Raw genomic sequence first — 26629 nt, 5'->3', positions numbered from 1 at the left:
CGCACCATTCCGCATCTCCGGACCCATTGAAAATCTTGAAACAAAACTTTTATTAATAAATTTAAAAAACAAAAGCCTCCTTCAAATTAAATATGAAAATTAAGATAGATGTTCAGTTATCAAACGCCAATAGGGTAAGTAAGTGCACTCATAGTCAAAGAAAGCTCCGGCGTAGAGGCCGCCATACAGAGGGTGCTGTGATGCTGGGTTGTGCCTCATTCACACAGTGTTCGGTCAGCGATTTCTATCAGTGATTGTGAGCCAAAACTAGGTGTGGCTCTAAACACAGAACAGGAGCAGATCTCTCCCTTACACCTTGTCTGTGGGGGCTCCAACCCTGGTTTTTGCTCACAATCACTGATGCAAATCACTGACGTGTGAATGAGGCTTTAACCTGTATATCCTTGGGTACTGGCTGCTCAGGTAATGTGCTAGTCCTATACCGGATACAGCGGAGCACTCAAACAAAAAAAAGGGGACGAACCCTATACTGGCTAATTACACCGCGCAAAAATGATTTTGCTACTGAGAGAAAAAAATTCCAAATGGGGTAGAATTGTGAAAAAACGCAATTCTGATAAAGTTGTTTTTTTTTTACACTGTACACTAAGTGGTAGAAATTGACCTGTTATCTTCATTCTCCAGGTCAGTACGGTTACAAATATAGCACACTTGTATAATTTTTCTTGCGTTTTAATACTGAAAAAAAATAAAAATAAAATTTTTTTATACCCATATTCTGACCCCTATAACTTTTTTGTAGTTATGTGTACGGGGCTGTGTGAGGGCTTATTTTTTGCTGGACGATTTTTCAGTGATACCAATTTGAAGTGTGTGCGACTTTTTGATCGCTTTTTATAAAAAAATTATTGGGTAGTTGTAGTGACAAAAAAGTGGCAAATTGGCTGTTTTTATATTTTTTCCCGTTACGCCATTTGCTGTATGCCATTGATATTGTTATATTTTAATAGTATGGGCATTTTCGCACGCAGCGATGCCCATGAGGTTTATTTTTTTTCATTGTTTAAGTATTTTTATTTTAAGGAAAGGGGGGTGATTTTAACTTTTATTTATTTTTTTATATTTGCAAAAACTTATTTTTTACAAGCCACCTTGGGTGACAATAACTGGCAATCATTAGATTGCATATTGTGTTTATTGATGTCTATATACACCATTGAACATTTAATTTGCACTATACCAATACAATGCTGCCACCTAGTGGCCTGTATGAGTAATAGTTATCTAATAGGACCCGAAGCCTGCTTGAGGCTTCAGCCTATTAGATCAATGAAACAGGCTCCCTGATCTCAGCCGGGGAACGCTGTTACCGGAGGGGAAGTGCGCGACTTCCGCTTCCAGACTGCGCAGAAGCTGTGGTCACATTAGACCAAGGCATCTGAAAGAAAAAATTTATGCGATCAGCCTTATGGCTGATCGCATACATGTGCCATGGGTATCTGCTATTTAAAATAGCAGAAACACGGCGGCTATGGCGCCTGCTGCATGTGCGAGCGGGCGCAATGTTTGGGGACCGGACTTCCGCCGTACATGTAGGTCCTTAAGGGTTAAGGATTAAAGGGGTTAAGTTATACATGCAAAGCCTATTCAGTTATAATATTAATGCATTATTTTGGAGATATTCCAATGGACATGTCCAGACCTGTTCGGATGCACTCAGGCTGATGTCAGCAGTAAGTACACTGCCTGTCCCCAAAAAAAAGTCACCACCTAGATTTAACTAAGCAAATAGTTATGAGCCTCCTATTGGATAATTACTGCATGGGCAATTATCTTTCAGCTGGCAATAAAGTTATTTAACCCCAACTGGTGCAATGAGTTGCTTCTCATTTCTTAAAAAAACATGTCAAAAGACACATCTCGTGGTCATGGAAAAGATGTTAGTCTGTTTGAGAAGGGTCAAATCATTGGCATGCATCAAGCAGAGAAAACATCTAAGGAGATTGCAGAAACTACTAAAATTGGGTTAAGAACTGTCCAACGCATTATTAAAAACTGGAAGGATAGTGGGGACCCATCGTATTCAAGGAAGAAATGTGGCCGAAAAAAAAATCCTGAATGACCATGATCGGCAATCACTTAAACATTTTGTGAAATCAAATCAAAGAAAAACAACATAGAACTCAGGGCTATGTTTGATAGTGAAAGTAAGAGCATTTCCACACGCACAATGCAAAGGGAACAAGGGATTGGGACTGAACAACTATATAGCCGTAAGAAAACCACTAATCAGTGAGGCAGACCAGAAAAAAGGCTTTAATTTGCTAGGGAGCATAAAGATTGGACTCTGGAGCAATGGAAGAAGGTCATGTGATCTGACGAGTTCAGATTTACCCTGTTCCAGAGTGATGGGCGCATCAGGGTAAGAAGAGAGGCAGATGAAGTGATGCACCCATCATGCCTAGTGCCTACTGTACAAGCCTATGGGGGCAGTGCTATCATCTGGGGTTGCTGCAGTTGGTCAGGTCTAGGTTCAGAAACAGTATGTGCTCCAAGAATGAGGTCAGCATACTACCTGAACATACTGAATGACCAGGTTATTCAATCAATGGATTTTTTTCTTCCCTGATGGGCACGGGCATATTCCAAGATGACAATGCCAGGATTCATCAGGCTCAAATTGTGAAAGAGTGGTTCAGGGAGCATGAGACATAATTTTTACACATGGATTGGCCACCACAGAGTCCAGACCTTAACCCCATTGAGAATCTTTGGGATGTGCTGGAGAAGGCTTTGTGCAGCAGTCAGACTCTACCATCATCAATGTAAGATCTTGGTGAAAAATTAATGCAACACTGGATGGAAATAAATCTTGTGCCATTGCAGAAGCTTATCAAAACAATGCCACAGCGAATGCGTGCTGTAATCAAAGCTAAAGGCTTTTTTTTGGTGGCGACTTTTTTTTTGGACAGTGTACAGTATATAAGGCAAGCTGGACAGAGTTTGATAAAGTGATCTGTTATAGTGCTATCAGTTTTGAAACTTAAAATGGATAAACGCAAATGTGTTAACGATCCAGACAATTTCTGCTACATATGTAGCAAATATACTACTTATGATCAGCACAAGAATCTGACAAAGCGAGTGCGTCTTGCACCTTGGGATGCATTTGTGCTAGTAGTGCAGAACTTCCTTGGGAACAGACGAGCTGCAAATTATGCTGAATTAGTAGACAACATGCTTACAGCATATGAACAACTTGTCTGCCGAATGTCATTGAAAGTGCATTTCTTATATTCCCATCTTGACATTTTCCCACCCAATTTGGGACACCTAAGTGACGAACATGGAGAGCAGTTCCATAAAGATATTTCTACAATGGAGAACAGGTATCAAGGCCGCTGGAATCCCAACATGATGGGGGGCTACTGCTGTTTTTTGCAACGGGAAAATATGACCGTTCACAAATGCAAAAGCAGATGCCTGGAGCACTTTTAACAGTACTGGGCCTTGCTCAAGTAAGACTTTTAAACTTAAAAATTAGACTTTTTAAAATTTTGTTATTCCATAAAATTTTCATACACTGTTTAGTACGCAAACTTTGATGTAGATCAGGTAATTGTTGGAGTAAAACTAGTTCTGTTCAAAATTATTCAATGCTTTCCAAGTGCTTAATTAATTTAGGCATACTTATGCATAGCAAAAGTTTGCGACGTGTTACAACAATTCTGACTTTGGATTTGTAATCCACACACTCGATTTAGTATAGGACAAATGGTTTTTGCCCAGTAGCAGACAAAAAGTTTTTTTTTGTTGCGTGGTGTTATAGGGATAGTATGAAGAGACAGTGTAATTACAGCTCCTCCGTCCCCATTCACTTCAATGGGACGGCTCCTTCCTGTTCAAGTAAAAAGGATGGAGCCGTTTCACTGAATTGAAGGGATTGAGGAGCGCCTGCGCCAAAGACAGAAGTGAATGGCGCAGGCGCGGGATTTCGTCAACGATGCGGTGGACCGTGCCATCAATCAAGAGGAGCTGGGCGGGCAGAACAGGGGACCTGGGTGGGATAAAGCGTGAGTAGACGGAGCCTCTAGGTGCTGATTTGACACCAACATAGCACCTAGAGGCTCATTAGCATATAATAAAAGTGCTTTTTTTACAAATACAACTGCAGGGACTAATGTTAGAAACATACTGTTATGTAGTGCTGACATTAGCGCATCGCTAATGTCAGTCAGCTACATAACAGTATTTCTGGTGGTAGAAGCCCTTTAAAAGTGCCCTGTCTGACCCAGGAAGAAGTACAGCGGCGTCTTAAAAAGATTAAAATAGACAAATCGCCAGGACCGGATGGCATACACCCCCGTATCCTAAGAGAATTAAGTAATGTCATAGCCAGACCTTTATTTCTAATATTTAAGGACTCTATACTGACAGGGAGTGTTCCACAGGATTGGCGCATGGCAAATGTGGTGCCAATATTTAAAAAGGGTACAAAAACGGAGCCCGGAAACTATAGGCCGATAAGTTTAACATCTGTCGTGGGTAAACTGTTTGAAGGTTTTCTAAGAGATACTATCATGCAGTACCTCAATGAAAATAAGCGAATAACACCATATCAGCATGACTTCATGTCAGTCAGTCATGTCAAACTAATTTAATAAGTTTCTATGAGGAGGTAAGTTCTAGACTTGACCACGGCGAATCAATGGATGTCGTATATCTGTACTTCTCCAAAGCATTTGACACTGTACCGCATAAAAGGTTAGTATATAAAATGAGAATGCTTGGACTGGGAGAAAATGTCTGTATGTGGGTAAGTAACTGGCTCAATGATAGAAAACAGAGGGTGGTTATTAACGGTACACACTCAGATTGGGTCACTCACTGTCACTAGTGGGGTACCTCAGGGGTCAGTATTGGGACCTGTTCTCTTCAATATATTTATTAATGATCTTGTAGAAGGCTTGCACAGTAAAATATACATTTTTGCAGATGACACTAAACTGTGTAAAGTATTTGACACTGAAGAGGACAGTATACTACTACAGAGGGATCTGTATAGATTGGAGGCTTGGGCAGAGAGGTGGAAGATGAGGTTTAACACTGACAAATGTACGGTCATGCACATGGGAAGGAATAATGCAAGTCACCCGTACATACTAAATGGTAAAACACTGGGTAACACTGACATGGAAAAGGACCTAGGAATTTTGGTGAACAGCAAACTAAGCCGTAGAAACCAGTATCAGTCAGCTGCTGCCAAGGCCAATAAGATAATGGGTTGCATCAAAAGGGGCATAGATGCCCATGATAAGAACATAGTGCTATCGCTCTACAAATCATTAGTCAGACCAAACAGAGTACTGTGTACAGTTTTGGGCTCCTGTGAACAAGGCGGACATAGCAGAGCTGGAGAGGGTTCAGAGGAGGGCAACTAAAGTAATAACTGGAATGAATGGACTACAGTACCCTGAAAGATTATCAAAATTGGGGTTATTCACTTTACAATAGCAGCCTCCTTAGTCAGGTGCCAAAGTCCCTAGGGACTTTGGCACCTGACTATACGCCACCAATCTAGGAGGCAGTTCTCTGGTGCCAACTTTGTATATATAAAATACACCCGTATGTACAAATGTGTACGGCAGTTTTCTTGTGTGTAAACATTACACATTAATATCTTCTGGTGTGTGAATATCACACATTAATATATTTTTTTTCTTTGATGATATATATGACTATAGATAATCACACCTGTGGTTGTCTCAGTATCTTCCATGACGTAATTTTTTGAGCAGTTATCCACCCGTAGACGCAGCATCCAGGAGCAAGGGCGGTTAATGCTCTGCATGCTCTAACATTTAATATCTTTTTCTTTTGTTCTGTATACTTAGCGTAGGCCCCCATTAGGGACTCACCAACATTTTAGGGTCAATCCAGGACCCACTAGGAGGTTCCAGAACACGGGATCGTCCTTGTCAGGACGGTAGTCCCGTTTACAGGCAGGGGCATTAAGTCTAGGGTTAGACTCAGGGATAGACCATCATCTACGACTGTCCACCCTGTTCATTATTGACTCATGCCATTGAGCGTTATAGCATTATCCTTCATGTCGTCATGGTGATATTTTTTCTCTCCTTTTTGTTTGTTCCCTTTCTATATTTATTTGTGGGAGTTTGTTATTTTATTTGTTAATTAGATTAAAGGCCAGGTTTTATAACAGGTTGCTTTCCTGTGATTACTCTACTATCGATTAGCAAGTGAGACAGATTCTCGATTGCAGTGATTTCTGCCTTGACAACTGTCTTAACACGTCGCTTTCTGTTGTAACTATTAAAATGTTACCTCCTTTCCTTTCGGATTTTTCTGATGTATTCTCTTAGGGTGGAGACCAGGAGTTGCCTCCGCATTGGGAGTATGATTGCCCGTCAATCTTATTCCCGGAGCTAGATTGCCAAAGTCTCAGTTGTATAATCTTTCTGAACCCGAAAGAGTTGCCATGCAAAAGTATATCACCGAGAGTTTGGCTAAAGGTCATATTAGACCATCCAAATCACCAATGGCGGCGGGGTTCTTCTTTGTTAAAAAAAAGGATGGAACTCTTAGGCCATGTTTGGACTTCCGTGAGCTTAATCGCATCACTATCCGTGATCCCTATCCCCTTCCTGTGATCCCAGATTTATTCAATCAGATTGTTGGTGCCAAGGTGTTCTCTAAGTTGGATTTGAGGGGGGCAAATAATCTGATAAGAGTCAAGGAAGGGGACCAATGGAAAACGGCCTTTAATACTCCTGAGGGTCATTTTGAGAATCTGGTCATGCCTTTTGGTTTGTCCAATGCTCCTGCAGTTTTTTAACACTTCATCAATGACATCTTTCATCATCTGGTGGGCAGGTTTGTGGTGGTTTATCTGGATGATATTTTAATTCATTCTCCCGATAAGAATCACGTGAGACAGGTCTAAGAGAGAATAAATTGTATGCCAAAATGGAGAAGTGTGTATTTGCGGTCTCTGAAGTGCAATTCCTGGGGTACCTACTCTCATCTTCGGGTTTTCGTATGGATCCAGAAAAAAAGTCAATGCTGTGTTGGACTGGGATCGACCCGAAGATCTGAAGGCACTCATGTGATTTTTGGGGTTCACCAACTACTACCGTAAATTTATCTTGAATTACTCAACTGTTGTTAAACCATTAACCGATATGACTAAGAAAGGCGCGGGTTTCTCAGTCTGGTCTGAAGAAGCATTGCATGCTTTTTCAGCAATAAAGGAATGTTTTGCTTCTGCTCCTATTCTCATGCAACCGGATGTGTCACAACCATTTATTGTGGAAGTTGACGCATCAAAGGTAGAGGTTGGAGGAGTCTTGTCGCAGGGTTCTTCTCCTAGCAAATGGCACCCTTGTGCTTTTTACTCTAAAAAAACTCTTCTGCCGAAAAAAATTATGATGTAGGTAATAGAGTTGTTGGCCATTAAATTGGCTTTTGAAGAGTGGTCTTATTGGTTGGAAGGAGCGATTTATCCCGTTAAGGTAATTACTGATCACAAAAATCTGGCCTACCTGCAGTCGGCTAAACATCTGAACCCAAGGCAGGCCAGATGGTCGTTGTTTTTTACTAGCTTTAAATTTCATTGTCACTTATCGTCCTGGGATTAAAAAAGTCAAGGCGGATGCCTTGTCGCGTAGCTTTCCTGGGAGATGGGGGGGGGGGGATGATTCGGAGGATCCTGCTCCGATATTAGCTTATGGGATGGGTGTATCCACCCTTTATCCTGAACTTGAGGCAGAGGTGTTGGAGGCCCGGGGAGAGACACCCGATTCCTGTCCTCCAGGTAAGTTGTTTGTCCCTTCGGAACTACGACACAAGGTGTTTAAAAAACATCACAATACTCTTCTTATGGGACACCCTGGGAGCAGATCCACTGTGGATCTCATTTCACAAAAATTCAGATGGCCAGGGTTACGTAAATGTGTTGAGGGCTATGTGACAGCTTGTGAGACTTGTGTGCGTGGTAAGGTGGCTCATACTCTGCCTTCAGGATCTCTACTTCCCTTGTCTATCCCATCCCCACCCTGGACTCATTTGTCCATGGACTTTATCACAGATTTGCCTAACTCTTCTGAGAAAACTGTGATTCTGGTGGTTGTTGACCACTTCAGCAAGATGGCGCACTTTCTACCATAATCAGGTTTACCTAAACTCTCGCTCAAGTGTTTGTCGATAACATTGTGAAACTACACAGCATTCCTTCTGATGTGGTGTCTAATAGAGGGACTCAATTTGTTTCCAGATTCTGGAAGGCATTCTGTACTTGTCTGGGGGTCCAATTGTCCATTTCTTTGGCCTTTCATCCTTAGTCGAACGGGCAGACTGAGCGCACTAACCAGAACCTGGAGACTGATTTGAGATCTTTTGTCTCTGAGAATCAAGAGGAGTGGTCTTCGTTTTTGTCGTTGGCAGAGTTTGCCATAAATAACCGTAGACAGGAGTCCACTGATAAGTCGCCGTTTTTTGGTGCATATGGGTTCAATCTGCAGTTTGGCATATTTTCTGGTACTGAGACGTCTGGTATACCTGAAGAGGAAAGATTCTCCTCTTCATTGTCATCTATGTGGCGGAAAGTTCAAAACAATTTAAATAAAATGGGCAAAAAGTATAAACGTATGGCTGACAAGAGACGTGTGAGTGGTTCGGACCTGAGTGGGTGATTCTGTGTGGCTGTCCACAAGAAACATTAAGTTGAAGGTACCCTCTTGGAAGTTGGGGCCAAGGTTTATTGGGCCATACAAGATCTCTGCTATTATTAATCCGATTGCTATTCGTCTTGTGCTTCCGCAGGCTCTGAAGATTCATTATGTGTTTTACAAGTTATTGCTGAAAAGATATGTTGAACCTGCTGAACCGTCCTCCCTGCCACCACCTCCTGTCATGGTGGATAATAATCTTGAGTTAAGATTGCCAGAATAGTGAACTCACGTATTCTTCGTGGATCTCTTCAGTACCTTGTGCACTGGAAGGGTTACGGTCCAGAGGAAAGAATGTGGATTCCTGCGACTGACGTAAACCTGATAAAGTCGGCCCTGGGTGTCCGAAGGCCACCCGTAGAAGGAGAGGGGGGGGGGGTACTGTCACGGTCCCTCCTGTGAAAGAGGTTAGAAGATCGGATAGACTTGCTGCACGTGAGGCTATCTGACAGGTCTCTCTGTTTTCCCTCTATGTATGTTGTTTGGCAGGATCTTACCTCTCCTCAGGTGCCGCTCGTTATCAGTTATGAGGCTCTATTTACATCCGCCTCACACTGCTGACCATGCGGTTGATAGTTTCTGCTTGGAGTTGCTAGTGCTGGTTTGTCTTGGATCTCCTGCTTCTCCATACATCTCTAAGCCAAGTACTTGTTGCCTTCGCTGTTTCTTATTATCTGGAGTGTGTTGTTTCTAGGCCTCAGGGAGACGCAGGTTCCTTCATTCTGGAAGGAACCAGCTGTCTCATCCCCTGCTACCTATCCTAGGGCTCGTCAGTTTTAGCAGGGCTTTAGGTATCCGGTGTATGAGTATTTCCACCATCAGGATCTGCTCATACTGGCAGGAGTTAGGGAAAGGCCTAGGGATTACTAGGAGGTCACCATCCCTCTTCCTTAGCTTTTGAGGCCTAGATTGTAGTCTATTCGTTGTGGTGTGTATTTGGTGTTTTCCCTTAACCTGTGACATAGGCTCACGCACACGACCTTTGGCTGTTTTGTGGTGTGCAAATTGTGAATCCGCAAAACAATGATACCTGCCGCGTGCATTCCGCATTTTGCGGAACGGCCGGCCCGCTAATAGAACAGTCCTATTCTTGTCCGTAATTTAGACAAGAATAGGACATGTTTTAATTTTGTGGATGGCACAGAATGAAAGTGCAGTTGTGGACAGCACACGGAGTGTTGTCCGCATCTTTTGCGGCCTCTTTGAAATTAATGGGTACGCATCCAACCCGCAGAAAGTGCTGATCGGATGCAGACTCGCACCATGGTCGTGTGCATGAGCCCTGATTCTCCACCCACCACAATGGGTCTCCTTACACAGTACAAACTGTTCTCTCCATAGAAGATGGAAATGAAAAGCAGACATTTTCTATTAGCTATCAAGTAGGGATCGACCGATTATCGGAGTTACCGTTATTATCGGTCAATATTCATGATTTTTTAAGTTATCTGTATCGGCATCTAAACTTGACGATAATGCGTCCAGAGCGCGCTGCTGTCAGCGCGCCATGTTCCCTCAGCAGCACAACGGAGGAGTCACTCTCTCCCTCCCCCCGTGCCGCGCTGCCAATGAGGAGAGACGGGAGGAGGAGGGGCAGCCTCACTGCGCCACCAATGATAATTAACGTCCAATACAAATACAGGAGGCAGTGCCCAGCCTATATGACAGGAAGCTGCGATCAGCGGCAGTTAACCCCTCAGGTGCCGTACCTGAGGGGTTAACTGCTGCCGCTGATTGCATCTCCCTGTCAGAGGCAGGGTGCTGGCTATGTGATTCTGCGCCGACACACCCACCTCCTGTATTAAATGTTAATTATCATTGGTGGCGCAGTGCACCCTACCCAGTATTAAAAACATTGGTGGCGCAGTGCGACCACCCCCCAGTATTGAGATCATCGGTGGCACCCTCCCCAGTATTAAAAACATTGGTGGCGCAGTGTGCCCCCCCAATTCCCCAGTATTAAAGTCATTGGTGGCAGTGGCCACAGGGTCCCCTCCCCTCCTCTTCTTTGGTGGTGCAGTGGCAGATTCTGATCGGAGCCCCAGCAGTGTAATCCTGGAGCTCTGATAGGTTACCATGGCAGCCAGGACACTACTGAAGCCCTGGCTGCCGTGGTAATCTCCCTGCTGCTGTGTGCACAAAGCACAGAGCAGCAGGGAGAGTGTGAAGTCCTATTCACCCTAATAGAGCTCTATTGGGGTGAATAGGACAAGGGATTAAAAGATCCCAGGTTGTAGCCCCTAAGGGGGAAAATAGTAATTAAATTTAAAAAAAAAAGTAAAAAAAAAAAAACACCAAAATATTAAGTATAAAATCACCCCCTTTCACAATTTTACATATAAAATAAGCAATAAATATATAAACATATCACATATTGCCATGTCTGAAAAGTCCAAACTATTAACATATAAAAAAAAAAAATCTAAATAAATCTCCTATGTGGTGAACACCGTAACAGAAAAAAAAATTTTTTTTTAATCGGATATTGGCCTGAAAGTTCACAGGTTATCTGTATCTGCTCTAAAAAAAAAAAAAAAACAGTCGATCCCTACTATCAAGGAAATCAATCATTCCCTTCCAAAAGAGTATCCTGCTACTGGGAGTTAAGGATGGAACTAGAGATGTGTGACTATGTTCAATCAGCTCAATAGCAGGATGTGCACATTACTGGACTTTCTGAGTGCCACAGGGCACCGTTATGATAAAGTAAAGGGACCATTCCGCTAGGAGATCATTTTTCTCACAATGAATTAGAAAAAAGTAATTCATTTTTAAGGTACATAATATTAAAATTACATTTCATCTTTTTACCACCCCTTTAACACAATGAAAAATTAAGATTATTATCGGATAATGCTGCACTATAAATGCTGGGTGCGTAAAATAATTTTGACATTGTGCCAATAAAGTCCAGTCCATACGATTGTCTCTTTATTAAACAATATAAAAAACACAAATGTGACATTTTTTTCGATTGTTTTCTGCTTCCTTTTGAATTACACAGAACACAATTTTATCTGAAGGATTTTCGTCTGCCATACATTGGCAAATAAATTTTCAGTATTATACGTTTCTTACATAGAAAGCTGCTTTTTGTTCATCACATATAAGTTACACGGCACGCACAAGGTCATCACTTTAACATATACATTTTTTTATTATTATTTCAAACATTGTTGCACCAAGAATTGATGCATCTACAATTCAAAGAATCTTTTTGAGATAAAAAACAAAACAAACAAAAATATTCCTTTGAAAATTAGATTTTTCAAACTTTTGTGTCCGACAAGACCGGAACTAAAATGTGGTAGGCAAGTCCTGACATTACAAAAGGCGACGATATATGAACATATAATTGTGTTTACACTTTACACCTTCTTTCAAAGTAAAAAAAAAAGAAAAAAAAAAGAAAGGATATAATTCAGCAGGTATAATAACATGTAACAATCAGCAAGCACTCTGGTTATGCTACAACTCAAAGCAGCCTTCATGGTGGTTTCTGTTTCCACTAATTTTTGTATTTTTGTTCAGGACTCAGATTTGAAAAGAGAATTCTTTAATATTTAAGACAGTAGGAAATCAAATGCAAGCGGTAAGTACAACGGCTAGAAGAGGCGGTTTATTCTAAATATGTTCAACGGTCTTGCATTTGGGTATTTTAGTGTAACAGGCTGAGGACAGAGCATCTTCCACTGTAGAGAAGCTCTCCAGACAGACAAAAATGAACACTGCTGCAAATACAATATAACTGAAGCTTGGAAGATAATGCATACTTAATGCAACCAAGGAATCCTTCATTCCAAGCAAGCATGGACTCCGTCAAGTGCAAAGTTAGTGGGGGATTCTGTATCTTAACAACATATAAAACAGACTGTTTTGTTTTTGTTTTTTGTTTTTTTTTAAAAGAAAGAAATACCAAAAAAACATAACACAAAGCATTTACTTTCGTTACACTCTAAGCAAAGAAAAAAAAAAAATCTCAATACTGTTTTATTTTCTACTATACAAACAAACCCTAATGCAGATGCCATCCTCGGTGACTGGACAGGTTGACATGGAAAACATTGCATAGAGTCATATATAGATATATGTATATATATTTATATAAAATAAAATAATAGGAAGAAAAACAAGATAAGGCACAGGTTATTTTCCTAGTGCTTGGGAAGACTTTCACTTTATCAAGGCAAAGTGGGCTTCCCAGCCTCACAAGGAGAAACAAGCAAGTACAAGATTCATATATTACAAAACATTGCTCTCCTTATGGCATATCGGTATTTGAAACCTGTTTTATACAAAATGTGGTTAAAGGGACAAATATGAATGCACTATTAACGGGGATAATAATGCCAGATTATTTAAAGAAGCTACTGATGACAAGCTGACTTCTAGGGGTCACAAATCAGCTTCAATCGGGCTGGGGAACATGGGAGCAAGTTTTCAATTCCCCTGCAGTGCCACCACAGGCGAAATTAAGTATTACACTGAAATCAATGGGGTGTCTGTGTGATGCACAGCTGTACTGGGTTCTCCAGGGGCAGAGATGTGCTTTTTGTAGATTCTTTTCACCGTGACTTGATGGGGGTAAAAAACAAATGGACATCTTTTTTACCTGTACATGTAATAAGATCAGGGGTTAGACAATATTTAAAGCTATTTGACTCTTTTTACATCTCACTAGAAAGTGTTGATAAAAAAAAGAAAGGGTGTTGATCAGAAAAAAATAATGTGGCTTAAACTGCGCCAACATTTTGCTGCAGCATATTGGTTTATGATAAGCCAGGTGGTGTTAGGAAAAGTGTCTACCCTAATGCACAAAGCGGTCATACAGCGTGAGCCACTACCTTCTTCTGCCTACCTGGTGTAGATTTAAGCTGTCCAAATTTAAAACTGTAAAAATAACGGCAATTAAGTAAAAATAACTCCAGTTTTTTGACTGGGAAAGATATTTTACCGATCCTCCTTTACTGTTATTTAAAAACGCAAAACTATATATTATGCTGCCATGGGCTACTAATACTACCAGGATAGCGTGAAGACCATAGGTAACCACTGACTGACTTAACTAGGGTCTACCAGCAATATTACCGCAGAGAGCAGGGACGGTTTACATAAGTAGGAAAATGAGAAATAATTTAGGCGACAATAAAAAGATAAAATAAGCTCCATCCTTGAGAGGAGCATACGGCATGTACTAAATATTACTAAAACTATAGGGTACGCTAGAGTCCTGGCCATCTATAGAGTGCTATTAGACAAAAGGATTAAAAAATATATATAAAATATAAACATGAAATTTTAATTTGTAATTATAATAAATTTGAAATTGAAAACTATTAGGGATAAATTTACCCTGAACAAACTGGTACAGAAAATCATAATTTTCTAATGGAAGGGAACCTGTCCCTGTGGGGTTCCAAAATTAAGTCTTTGTTGGGACACCATCTTATTCTATGATATATGACCTCTTTTGGTAAAGCTTTATTTATTAATTAATTTTTTTATACTTTTTCTCTTAATATAACATGGTGTTCTTAAGCCAAACCAATGCACCAAGGATTCTGGTATTACTGCCGACGAGCGTAGCACAGTCTGCAGCATTATTCTCGTCGTCATAAATTCCAGTTAATGTGTTCTGTCCTGAAATGGACTGCGATGGATCTGGTATAGCCGACATACTTTCATACTGTGCCATAAAAGCGTCTCCAACGAGGCCAGTGATTGGCTGCAGCAGCCACATGAATGAATTGAGGGTCTCTAACCACGGCTACACGGATGACGGCATGTCGCCACGTTTACCAGAGGAAACTCATTTCAAGTCTGAACTTCCTCTCGTCAGTTACACATCCCTAGTAAAAGTGTAGTGCTTGGATACAGAAAAAACATGGTGGTTTTCTCATATGACGGCATGGACAGAATCTTATGAAATGCATAAAATGACAGCTAATTAAATGCATTTTTATTTTAATGTGAACATACTCTTGGTCATCCCATTTGTGGTCTCTTTTTGACAAGACAGTGGAGGATGAATATTAAGAATATGATGTAAATGAAGCCCTAGTGCTGTGCAGAAGAAAAAATGTGGTCAAGACAAGTAATCGAAGAACACAGGGATCAATTCATGGGTGTCAAATGGAGGCATGATCAAAATGGATGGGTAACACACGAGTACGCTCCTCTGAGAGCTCTATTTAAACTGCCTCAATTAAGGCCCCATTCACACGACCGTCTTTTTGGTCTGCATCTGATCCGCATATTTTGCCGTCACACGGATCCATTCATTTTTATGGGTCCACAAAAAAAAAAAAAAACCCGGACAGCACACTATGTGCTACCCGCAGTCCCACAAAAAAAAAAAATAGAACATGCCCTATTCTTGTCTGTTTTGCAGACAAGAATAGGCATTGTTACAATGGACCACAAAATATATACGGTTGTGTGAATGCACTCTTACATCGATCTGACCATTGTGCTTTATGGGCTTCCATCAAGATCTACGAGGTCGGGAGATTCTAAATAAGTGCATGGAATATACAACTACATCAGACAATTGGATTGGACTTAAAGATTCGTAAAATAAAAACATCCAGCTGATTGTTCGAATTAAAGTCCAGCGGTGGGATAATACATCACAACTACTTTGGGATTCACTACCTGTTACACCAGCTAAAATTGCAGAACAGATCTAGGCAATAAAGTGACACATTCTAATTAATCCAGTCTAATCGGACAGTGCAAAGTGGTCAAGACACAGTGAAGGGGACTGCCACTTTAAAAGTAAGTGCTTTTCATAGGTGACTTTTTTTAATTTTTAAAAAGGCATAAAATCATCAAGGTAAGAAAACACTTTTTAGAAAATGGTAAAACATACCATTGGTATTCAAAGGACATAAGTGCTCGACAGACAAACGATTCCGTTGGATTGCAGGGAAAGGGGAAATATGTTTGCCTCATCTTATTTATCCTATGCTGTTATATTACACAAATGTATTGCAAAAAATACATCGCCTTAATATCCCACTGAAAATGATAAGTTCTTGTAATAAATTGGGATAACTCTCTCGCTCTACATCTGGACGTGGCCTGGCCTGCCCAGTCTAATAGATAAGCCGCAGGTGGCCTACCAAAGTGCAAATAGCCCAAATAAACTCTTTAGGATGTAATGTGGCTTTTAAAGCATTTTCAGCATCAAGTCTTTGTTTACTGAGGCCAGCAGAAGCGCGCTGCAGAGTCTGCCCTCCTCACATTTACAAGAATCCGCCTGACGGCAAGTCTGAATAAAGTTTGGAATTTGCAGGAAGAGGATGGTGATGATGAGACGGTAGGAGGGTGGCCGTCTGGGAGCTACTTGCCACATCAATCGGTGCTGGATATGTCTTGTTCACATTTCCTCCACTAAAACCATTTTGAAACTGCTGAAAAAAAATAAAACAAACACATTAATAGGTATTCCGGTCATATATACTTTATAACCCTGATTACAATGGTATTCTGGAATATTTTGGATTGTCTAACTTCAGCAAATAGCATTTATCATGTAGAGGAAGTTTATACAAGCCACTTACTAATGTATTGTGATTGTCCATATTGCTTCCTTTGCTGGCTGGACTCATTTTTTCATGCCATTATATATTTCACGTTTATGACCACCCTGCATTCCACACTAGGAAAAAGGCCTGGCTGGTCTCTCTGATGGCCGGGACCATGGGGGCACACATAGGCCAGCGCTTGTTCCTATAGTGTGTAAGCACGGCCACCACTTCTGGATTGCATGGTGGTCGTAACCATGGAAATGCAAAGTGTATAATGTGATGGAAAAATTAATGCAGCCAACAAAGGAAGCAATATGGATAATCACAATACATTAGTAGGTGCCTTGTATTAACTTTCTCTACATGATAAATACCATTTGCTTAAGTGAGACAACCCCTTTAAAAAGGGAATCTGTTCCCAGAAACCTCCCTATCAAACTGTTTGTATGGACACATAGCTGTAGTTCACCTGATTAAAATTTGTTGATCCGAGGTTCTGTTCCCAAGTTATGATACACTTTATTAATATGCAAATTAGGACTTTGGTGCAATCAGGGCGTCACCATTAGGGTTGCATCGGGTATCGAATTATCATAGTTACATAGTTAATACGGTTCAAAAAAGACATATGTCCATCAAGTTAAACCAAGGAATAGGTGGGGATGTGAATCCCAGAAGGAATTAATACTCAGATTTCTACACATTTTCATAAGCATTAATGTTTTTTTCTTTTTCTATTCCTGCTGTGACCACGTCCTGAGGAAGTCTATTCCACAGCATCACAGTTCTTACAGTAAAGATGTATAGATTAATCATGTCCCCCTTAGACTCTTCAAGACTCAAATTCAATTCTTTTAATCGTTCTTTATAACTAAGACCCTCCAGGCCCCTTATCAGTTTAGTTGCTCTCCTCTGTACTTTTTCCAGCTGCAGTGCGTCCTTTCTATGTACTGGTGCCCAGAACTGCATATTCCAGATGAGGCCGCACCAAGGTTTTGTAAAGTGGTAATATTACATCCCTGCCCTGCAAGTCCATGCCTCGTTTTAATGCATGACAATATCCTGGTGGCCTTAGAAGCAGCTGATTGACATTGTATGCTGTTATTTAATCTACCATCTATAAAGGACAACCAAATCCTTCTCTATAAGTGACTCTCCCAGTGCTACATCACCTAGGACATATGAAGCACATAGATTATTACTACCAAGAAGCATAACTTTACATTTGTCCACATTGAACCACATTTGCTAAGTTGATGCCCAATCACTCAGTGTTTTTAAGTCAGCTTGTAGTTTATGGACCTCTTCCATAGATTGCACAGTACTACATAGCTTAGAGTCATCTGCAAAAATAGAAATGGTGCTATTAATCCCATCCTCAATATCATTAATACATTGATTAAATAATAAAGGTCCCAGCACTAAACCTTGGGGTACACCACTTATAACCCGGGACCATTCTGAATAGGAATCATTGACCACAACTCTCTGGACACGGTCCTTCAGCCAGTTTTCAATCCAATTACAGACTATTCAGTCGTGGCCAAAAGTTTTGAGAATTACATAAATGTTGGAAATTGGAAAAGTTGCTGCATAAGTTTTTATAATAGCAATTTGCATATACTCCAGAATATTATGAAGAGTGATCAGATGAATTGCATAGTCCTTCTTTGCCATGAAAATTAACTTAATCCCAAAAGAAAACCTTTCCACTGCATTTCATTGCTGTCATTAAAGGACCTGCTGAGAGTATTTCAGTAATCGTCATGCTAACTCAGGTGAGAATGTTGACGAGCACAAGGCTGGAGATCATTATGTCAGGCTGATTGGGTTAAAATGGCAGACTTGACATGTTAAAAGGAGGGTGATGCTTGAAATCATTGTTCTTCCATTGTTAACCATGGTGACCTGCAAAGAAACGTGTGCAGCCATCATTGCGTTGCATAAAAATGGCTTCACAGGCAAGGATATTGTGGCTACTAAGATTGCACCTCAATCAACAATTTATAGGATCATCAAGTACTTCAAGCAAAGAGGTTCAATTCTTGTTAAGAAGGCTTCAGGGCGTCCAAGAAAGTCCAGCAAGCGCCAGGATCGTCTCCTAAAGAGGATTCAGCTGCAGGATCGGAGAGCCACCAGTGCAGAGCTTGCTCAGGAATGGCAGCAGGCAGGTGTGAGCGCATCTGCACACACAGTGAGGCGAAGACTTTTGGAAGATAGCCTAGTGTCAAGAAGGGCAGCAAAGAAGCCACTTCTCTCCAAAAAAAAACATCAGGGACAGATTGATCTGAGGACTGGGGCAAAGTCATATTCTCCGATGAAGCCTCTTTCAGATTGTTTGGGGCATCTGGAAAAAGGCTTGTCCGGAGAAGAAAAGGTGAGCGCTACCATCAGTCTTGTGTCATGCCAACAGTAAAGCATCCTGAGACCATTCATGTGTGGGGTTGCTTCTCATCCAAGGGAGTGGGCTCACTCACAATTTTGCCCAAAAACACAGCCATGAATAAAGAATGGTACCAAAACACCCTCCAACAGAAACTTCTTCCAACAATCCAACAACAGTTTGGTGAAGAACAATGCATTTTCCAGCACGTTGGAGCACCGTGCCATAAGGCAAAAGTGATAACTAAGTGGCTCGGGGACCAAAACGTTGACATTTTGGGTCCATGTCCTGGAAACTCCCCAGATCTTAATCCCATTGAGAACTTGTGGTCAATCCTCAAGAGGCAGGTGGGCAAACAAAAACCCACTAATTCTGACAAACTCCAAGAAGTGATTATAAAAGAATGGGTTGCTATCAGTCAGGAATTGGCTCAGAAGTTGATTGAGAGCATGCCCAGTTAAATTGCAGAGGTCCTGAAAAAGAAGGGGCAACACTGCAAATACTGACTCTTTGCATAAATGTCATGTAATTGTCGATAAAAGCCTTTGAAACGTATGAAGTGTGTGTAATTATATTTCACTACATCACAGAAACAACTGAAACAAAGATCTAAAAGCAGTTTAGCAGCAAACTTTGTGAAAACTAATATTTGTGTCATTCTCAAAACTTTTGGCCACGACTGTAGTTTCCAAGCCTATAAACCTTACTTTACCTATTAAACGTCTATAAGGGACAGTATCAAAAGCCTTTGCAAAATCCAGAAACACTACATCCACAGCCGCCCCTCTGTCCAGGCTACTACTCACCTCCTCATAAAAACAAATCAGGTTAGTCTGACAACTTCTGTCCTTGGTAAACCCGGATTAGTTATGTCTTTTTTCAACCGTATTAACTATGTAACTATGATAATTCGATACTTGATGCAACCCTAATGGTGACGCAGTCATTGCACCAAAGTCCTAATTGGCATATTATTTATATAGTCACATACTCCTGTATATAGTTCCTTAAGAGTCCTTAAATTTTTTTTCCCACAACAGAAGTTAAACTAACTGGTCTATAATTACCTGTGAAGGACCTTGATCCTTTTTTGAATATGGGCACCACGTTTGCCTTGCGCCAATCACTTGGCACTGTGCCAGTACCTAGAGAATCTTTAAAAATTATAAACAGGGGCACAGCAATGACTGAACTGAGCTCTTTAAAGCACTCTTGGGTGTAATCCATCTGGACCCGGAGCCTTGTTCACATTTACCTTATTTAACTTCTCTTGGACCATAACTACAGTTAGCCAATTGAGTATATCCCTGGATGTACTAACAGCCCCAGCACTACAGATATCAGCTCCTTTCTCTTCTTTTGTATATACAGAGCTAAAAAAAAACATTTAGTAACTCTGCCTTTTCCTTATCTTCAGTGACTAACCACCCTTTACCATTATTTAGTGGACCTACCTGCTCAGACCGAGATTTTTAGGAATTATATATTTAAAGAATTTTTTGGGATTTGGTTTTGCGTTCTTTTGCTACCTGCTGTTCGTTTTGCATTTTTGCTAATTTTATCTCCTTTTTTTATTAAGCCTTTTGTAATCTTCAAATGCTACAGCTGACCCCTCAGATTTTTTTTTTTTTAAATGCTGTCTTTTGTCTTTTATTGCCCTTTTTACAGTAGCTGTAAGCCATGGGGGGTTTAATTGTATCCGTTTATACTGGTTACCTAAAGGGATACATTTTTTATTGCAATTATTCAATGTGGATTTGAAGCTCTCCCATTTATCCTCTGTACTAATTATGTGACAGTAGCTGCTCCCAGTCTATGCCCTGAAATTCTGCCTTCAACCCAAGGAAATTAGCCTTTTTGAAATTCAGTGTCTTTGCTCTGCCTGACAGTTTGCTTTTTATAGTTTAGGGGAATATAATCATATTGTGGTCACTATAGTGACCTAGTGTTTTTCGAACAGTTACATTACCAACAAGCTCTGCATCATTAGAAATTACCAGATCCAACAGAGCATTGCCCCTAGTGGGAGCTTCTACAAACTGGCCCATAAAGTGGTCCTGCAGCAAGATGAGGAATTTTCTCCCCTTTGCGGTTGAGGCAGAACCATGGCCTCAGTCAATGTCTGGGAAGTTAAAATCTCCCATTAGGACCACTGTACCAGCCCGCACTATTTGTTTATACAGTTGCGTTTCTATCTCCTCTGTGATGTTAGGGGGTCTATAGATCACACCAAGTATTTTTTCTGTGTTTATATCCCTTTGAACTTCCACCCATAAGGTTTCCACATCCTCACCCACAATTGCCTCTTTCAGACTTGGCTTCAGATCACTTCTCACATACAGGCACACACCACCACCTTTTTTATTGACCCTGTCATTCCTAAATAGTGTAGAACCCTCAATAACAGCCCAGTCATGTGAAGAGTCCAACCATGTCTCAGCCACACCAACTAACATCTATGTGTTCTTCTAGTACCATAGCCTCCAGCTCCCCCATTTTTCTAGCTAGACTTCTGGAATCTGTGAAAATACATTTTAAATTACTATTACCTGTAAAGTGAATATCTGGGATTTTTTGGTTACCTTGGTTGATGTTTGTATGTAACAGGTTCTTGTTACCAGCAGTTCTATTTTTCATAAATGTATAGTTATGTCCAGTCTTCTCCCTATTTTCCTCGATAACCCCAGCCCCCACTAAATCCCCACTGTCCCCTTCTATAACCCACTCTCTATCTACACTATCTATCCCCTTATTAGTATGACCCTCACCCTCCAGATCCTAGTTTAAAAGCTCCTCCAGCCATTTAACCATTTTTCCTGAAAACACTACCTTGGAGGTCCTGGACTTGAGCTCCTCACCTAGTTCCCTAAAATAGTTGTCATTGTTGCCAATGTGTACCATGACCGCCGGGTCTTCCCCAGCCTCACCCAGCAATCTGTCAATCCGATCCGCAATATGCAGAACCAGATCACCTGGCAGACAACACACTGTTCGGCATTCATTTCGGCATTATCGATACCCAATTGATACTTTTGTACCCGGATCGATTCGATACCGGGATTTGCAATTTTCCGATACTAGGCTGTGCTACTGCCATGTTCCCTCAGCAGCACAGGGGAGAAGTAAGCAGTCTCCCCCCCCTCTATGCTGCTGCTGCCACCACTAAGGGGAGAGGGGCGGAAGAGGGGAGGGACTGTGGCCACTGCGCCACCAATGTTTTTAAACCATTAATACAAACACAGGAGGCGGGTGCCGGCAGCAGAATCACATAGCCGGCACCCGAACTCTGTGACAGGGAGCTGCGATCAGTGGCAGTTAACCCCTCAGGTGCCGCAGGTGGGTCTTTAGCCTACTTGTTAATGTATGCAATCGACAATAACCGTGATTACACACATTTAACCCCTCAGATGCCGTTGTCAAATGTGATCACGCCATCTGGGAGATCAAAAATTAAAATACATAAGCAATAACAAAAATAATCATGGGCTGTGTGGAATACACCCATAATATTAAAATATAAAAAATATTTATCCCATATAGCAAACTCATATAGCAAACTGAAACAGAAAGACAAGTCGAAATGACTGATTCGTTTTTTGTTCCCTTCACCTCACCCACAGACTGAATATAAAGAGACCAAACAAATGATATCAATGAAAAGTACAAAATCGCCCTCACAGAGCTCCGTGAACATAACTACAAAAAAAGTTATAGGGGGTCAGAATATGGCGATGAAAAAAATAAATAAAAATTGTTTAAGGTTTTTTTTTCTTCCCAGTAATAAAACACAATAAAAACTACACAAATATGGTATCGCCAAAATCATACTGGAGAATTAGGGTAACAGGTCAGTTTTACCACGTGGGGAATGCCGCAAAAAGAAAATCCACAAAACTCTGGAGGAATTGCTTCCCACTACATCGTAAGCAATATTAAATGGACTGTCATTAGAAAGTACAACTTCTCCAGCAAAAAACAGACCCTCATACGGCTATGTGAACAGAAAAAAAATAAAATATATAAGTTATGGGCCCCCAGCAAGGCAGGGAGTGAAAAACGAAAACCCCTCTGAGGATAAAGGGGTTGTCTAGCCTTTTCTATGCGATACATAGTACCCTGCTGATCAGCTAGTGATGGCCTCTCCTAAGGATAGACCATTACTTAGAAAAGAAAAAGGCTGGACAACGACTTTAACTACACTAAGGCTACTCACACTTGCGTTCGGGGTTCCGTTTGTGAGTTCCGTTTGAAGGCTCTCACAAGCGGCCTCGAACGGAGTTCCGTTTGAAGGCTCTCACAAGCGGCCCCGAACGGATCCGTACAGCCCCAATGCATTCTGAGAATGCATCAGTTTGGCTCCGTTCCGCCTCCATTCCGCTCAGGAGGCGGACACCCGAACGGAGCTTGCAGCGTTTTGGTGTCCGCCTGGCCGTGCGGAGCCAAACGGATCCGTCCTGACTTACAATGCAAGTCAATGGGGACGGATCCGTTTGACGTTGACACAATATGGTGCAATTGCAATCGGATCCGTCCCCCATTGACTTTCAATGTAAAGTCAGGAGTCCCTATTAATATACCATCGGATTGGAGTTTTCTGCGCCACCAATGTTTTTACTATTGGCCGGGATTGGGATGGGGGGCGCACTGCGCCACCAATGATTAATACTGGGGGGCTGGGGCGCACTGCGCCACCAATGAAGATAAGTCTTTCATTCATTCATATACACAGGAGGCGGGAGCTGGCTGCAGAATCACATAGCCGGCTCCCGACCTCTATGAGCGGTAGCTGCGATCCGCGGCACCTGAGGAGTTAACTACCGCGGATCGCAGCTATCGCTCATAGAGGTCGGGAGCCGGCTATGTGATTCTGCAGCCAGCTCCCGCCTCCTGTATATGAATGAATGGCTTATCTTCATTGGTGGAGCGGTGGCCACAGCCCCGCCCCTTCTCTTATGTTCTCTCCTCTCATTGGCGGCAGCGGCAGCACAGGGGGAGGGAGACACTGCTTCCTTCGCCCCTGTGCTGAGGAGGGAACACAGAGAGCGCTGAGAGCAGGGCGTTCTGTGTTCCTAATATGTTATCGGAATATCGGCAAAATAGATGCCGATACCGATAACGTTCAAAATCCTCAATATCGGCCGATAATATCGGCCAAACCGATAATCGGTCGATCCCTAGTTAGAATATACCATCGGATTTGAGTTAGATCGTGAAACTCAGATCAGACAGTATATTCTAACACAGAGGCGTTCCCATAGTGATAGGGACGCTTCAAGTTAGAATATACTAAGAACTGTGGACATAACGGCCCCCTGCTGCCTGGCAGCACCTGATCTCTTACAGGGGGCTGTGATCCGCACAATTAACCCCTCAGGTGCCGCACCTGAGTAGTTAATTGTGCGTATCATAGCCCCCTGTAAGGCTGGGTTCACACTTGAGCGTATTTGATATGCGCGTTCAAGTCGTGCATTTTTGTCCATAGTGAACGCACGAATTACGCGCATTTGTGTGATTGACAGCAGTGTCCTATGGCCGCAAACGCGCGACAAAACGCCCCAAAGAAGCTCAAGAACTTTTTTGAGCGTAGGGCGTTTTTCAGCGCGTTCAGGACATGGGTTGCTAGATGGCCGCTAGCTCATCCACAATACCCAGTCCCCATAGCTCTGTGTGCTTTTATTGTGTAAAAAAAACGATTTGATACATATGCAAATTAACCTGAGAGGAGTCCTGTCCCTGACTCATCTCACGTACAGGACTCATCTCAGGGTAATTTGCATATGTATCAAATCGTTCTTTTTACACCATAAAAGCACACAGAGCTATGGGGACTGGGTATTGCGGATGTATTAGCGGCCATCTAGCAACCCATGTCCTCAGCTCTATACACAAAATCCCGGTGACAGGTTCCCTTTAAGCAGTCCCTGGCACCGAACAGTGTCCCAGCTCTCAGATGGGTGTTCCTATACACTGCCTGTACTTATATTGTTCTTGAACGCAATTTTTTCGCTCTTTCAAATTATGGTAAACAAAAAGGGCAGAATTACCCTTTATTGCTCTTTGCATACGTATGTAATAAAATGCATATTATAGAGTAAAAATGGCAAAAGGAAGAGACTAGGGGGGGTTTAATTATGTCAATCTTTGATATCCCCTGGACCGCTGGAGGATGTGCAGGCCTCGTCATAAAATAGGTGCATCCTCTGTCTGTCCATGCATGAGCTCGTAGGTGGAGTAGATGTCAACTGTCATTTACGGCATTATAAGTCCACACTCCACCCTTCTCCCCTTTCAGAAAGTGGCAAGAGCTGTGTAGAAACGCCACCGGCACCTAAATTTAGGCGCAATGGTGTTTAAAATAGTTACTAACCTTTTTCAGTACAGTTTCTTGAGCTTTTTCTGTCCCAGTTAAAGGGACAAATTCACTAATGTGTGCAACTAGACCTTGCCGGGAAATGTGCACATTTTTACACTGCCTGACAAAGGGTGGTCTTACATGGGCTGATGCACAACCCTAAATGACCCCTCACTAATGACAGATCAAGTCGATCGGCACTCTTTTAGAGGCACTTCACATGGATATTGTATGGAATATGAACAATCATTAATATGCTCGTTCCTCCCCCTATACTTTATGTCGGTAGCACATACCCGGTTTACACGAGGAGATGAGCTGCTGACCAGCGAGCATTTTCTGTTTGCATAAACGATCCGATCAGCCAACATCCGCCCGAGTATAAGGGTCCTAAATTAATGGGGATTAGACAATCTGCCTCATATGTATGCTCCATTAGAACTTACTATGAAAAGCCAGGGGGCTTCTCTATCTATACTATAGACGCTATAAATGTTGGTGCTCGATTCATCACTTCTCCCACTGTCTAGAGGTTGTTCCCCACTGACATGAACCTAGTAAAGCCTATTACATGAAAACCCCTGTAAGCGCCCTCATTCCTATCACTGACACAAACACTGTTTGCAGGAGATACAACCAGTGAAGCATTGATAATCTTCCTGACAGTACCATAGCATGAACAGAACATGTCGTATTGAAGGAACATCTGCTCTGCTCTTAGACCAAAATCATCATCTTTCAATTGTCAACTAAAAGAGATCCGATCGGATTTGGGGTTTTAAACACCCATGTTTTAGTCCCTATTCAATTTTCTATTTAGGCCAAGTTAAAATGAATATCCATATTTAATAGGCTCGTCTCAGCGAAGCTGCCATGACCTCTGGCAAACATATGCTGCTGTGACATCACCAATATCTTTCTGCCAGGCAAGCTTTTGTGACATCACAAATGTGGTCAGATCATCTAAGCGGCTGTGACATCACAAATATTTTTCCGTCAGGCAAGCTTCTGTGACATCACAAATGTGGTTACATTAGGTAAGTACAGGGATCCTCTGTTGTCTGTCTGCCCATCCCAAATATAGTTATTAAAGGCAATGAAGTGGTAGTTCAAAAATTTTTGAAAATTTTTGTTATTTATAATGAAGGTTGTAAACAAACCAATCAAACTAGTAATTTGATGCTCCCTGTTGTATTAATCTCTTACGCATTGAGTAACAGATAATTAAAACCCTTTTTACTTTGGTTTGAGCTTCTGTTATTATGTTGTACACACTAATATTGCTGTCATTATTTTAAAGGGCAGTACAGTGACTCAGTGGTTAGCACTGTTGCCTTGCACAACTGGGGTCCTGGTTCCCATCATAACCTGAACAACATCTGCATGTTCTCCATATGTTTATATTGGTTTTCCTGGGGTTTCTGGTTCCCACCACACCCCACATATTAATAGACTAACTAGCCCTAGTGTGTGCATGCTTGAGATACTGGGGTCTCTAGTGATCAATACATGGGGGTTCTAAACAGGGACGTCCATCAACTCTCTAATAGGGAACTGAAAAAATCATTCCTAAACCAGACAGGATTTGGGGGGTACTCTCTCTACTTGGGGAGAGAGCGCCTTAAATCGGTGGGAGGGGACTTATAGGCCATAC

General features: G+C 41.7%; 1 protein-coding gene and 1 long non-coding RNA gene across 3 annotated transcripts in view; both read right to left on the bottom strand.

The window, feature by feature from the left end:
• Window positions 1-261: 261 nt before the first annotated feature.
• LOC121002286 lies at window positions 262-13737 on the bottom strand. The gene is made up of 3 exons (XR_005779272.1): window positions 13723-13737; window positions 8116-8117; window positions 262-387 (listed from the first exon to the last, which is right to left on the bottom strand). It is a non-coding gene; the product is annotated as an uncharacterized LOC121002286 (long non-coding RNA).
• Window positions 13738-15054: 1317 nt separating this feature from the next.
• Window positions 15055-26629, bottom strand: part of AHR (aryl hydrocarbon receptor) — a 131788-nt gene continuing 120213 nt past the window's right edge. Inside the window, exon 11 of one of the 2 annotated variants that reach the window (XM_040433679.1) lies at window positions 15055-16123. In XM_040433679.1, the coding sequence (XP_040289613.1) occupies window positions 15956-16123 (168 nt within the window). In that variant the 3' untranslated portion in view covers window positions 15055-15955. The remainder of the gene's footprint in view (window positions 16124-26629) is intronic. The other variant, XM_040433681.1, reaches the window with a different exon arrangement.

Source organism: Bufo bufo, chromosome 5, assembly GCF_905171765.1.
Source record: "Bufo bufo chromosome 5, aBufBuf1.1, whole genome shotgun sequence".
Taxonomy (NCBI): domain Eukaryota; kingdom Metazoa; phylum Chordata; class Amphibia; order Anura; family Bufonidae; genus Bufo; species Bufo bufo.
This window is presented reverse-complemented; position numbering and strand designations above follow the sequence as displayed.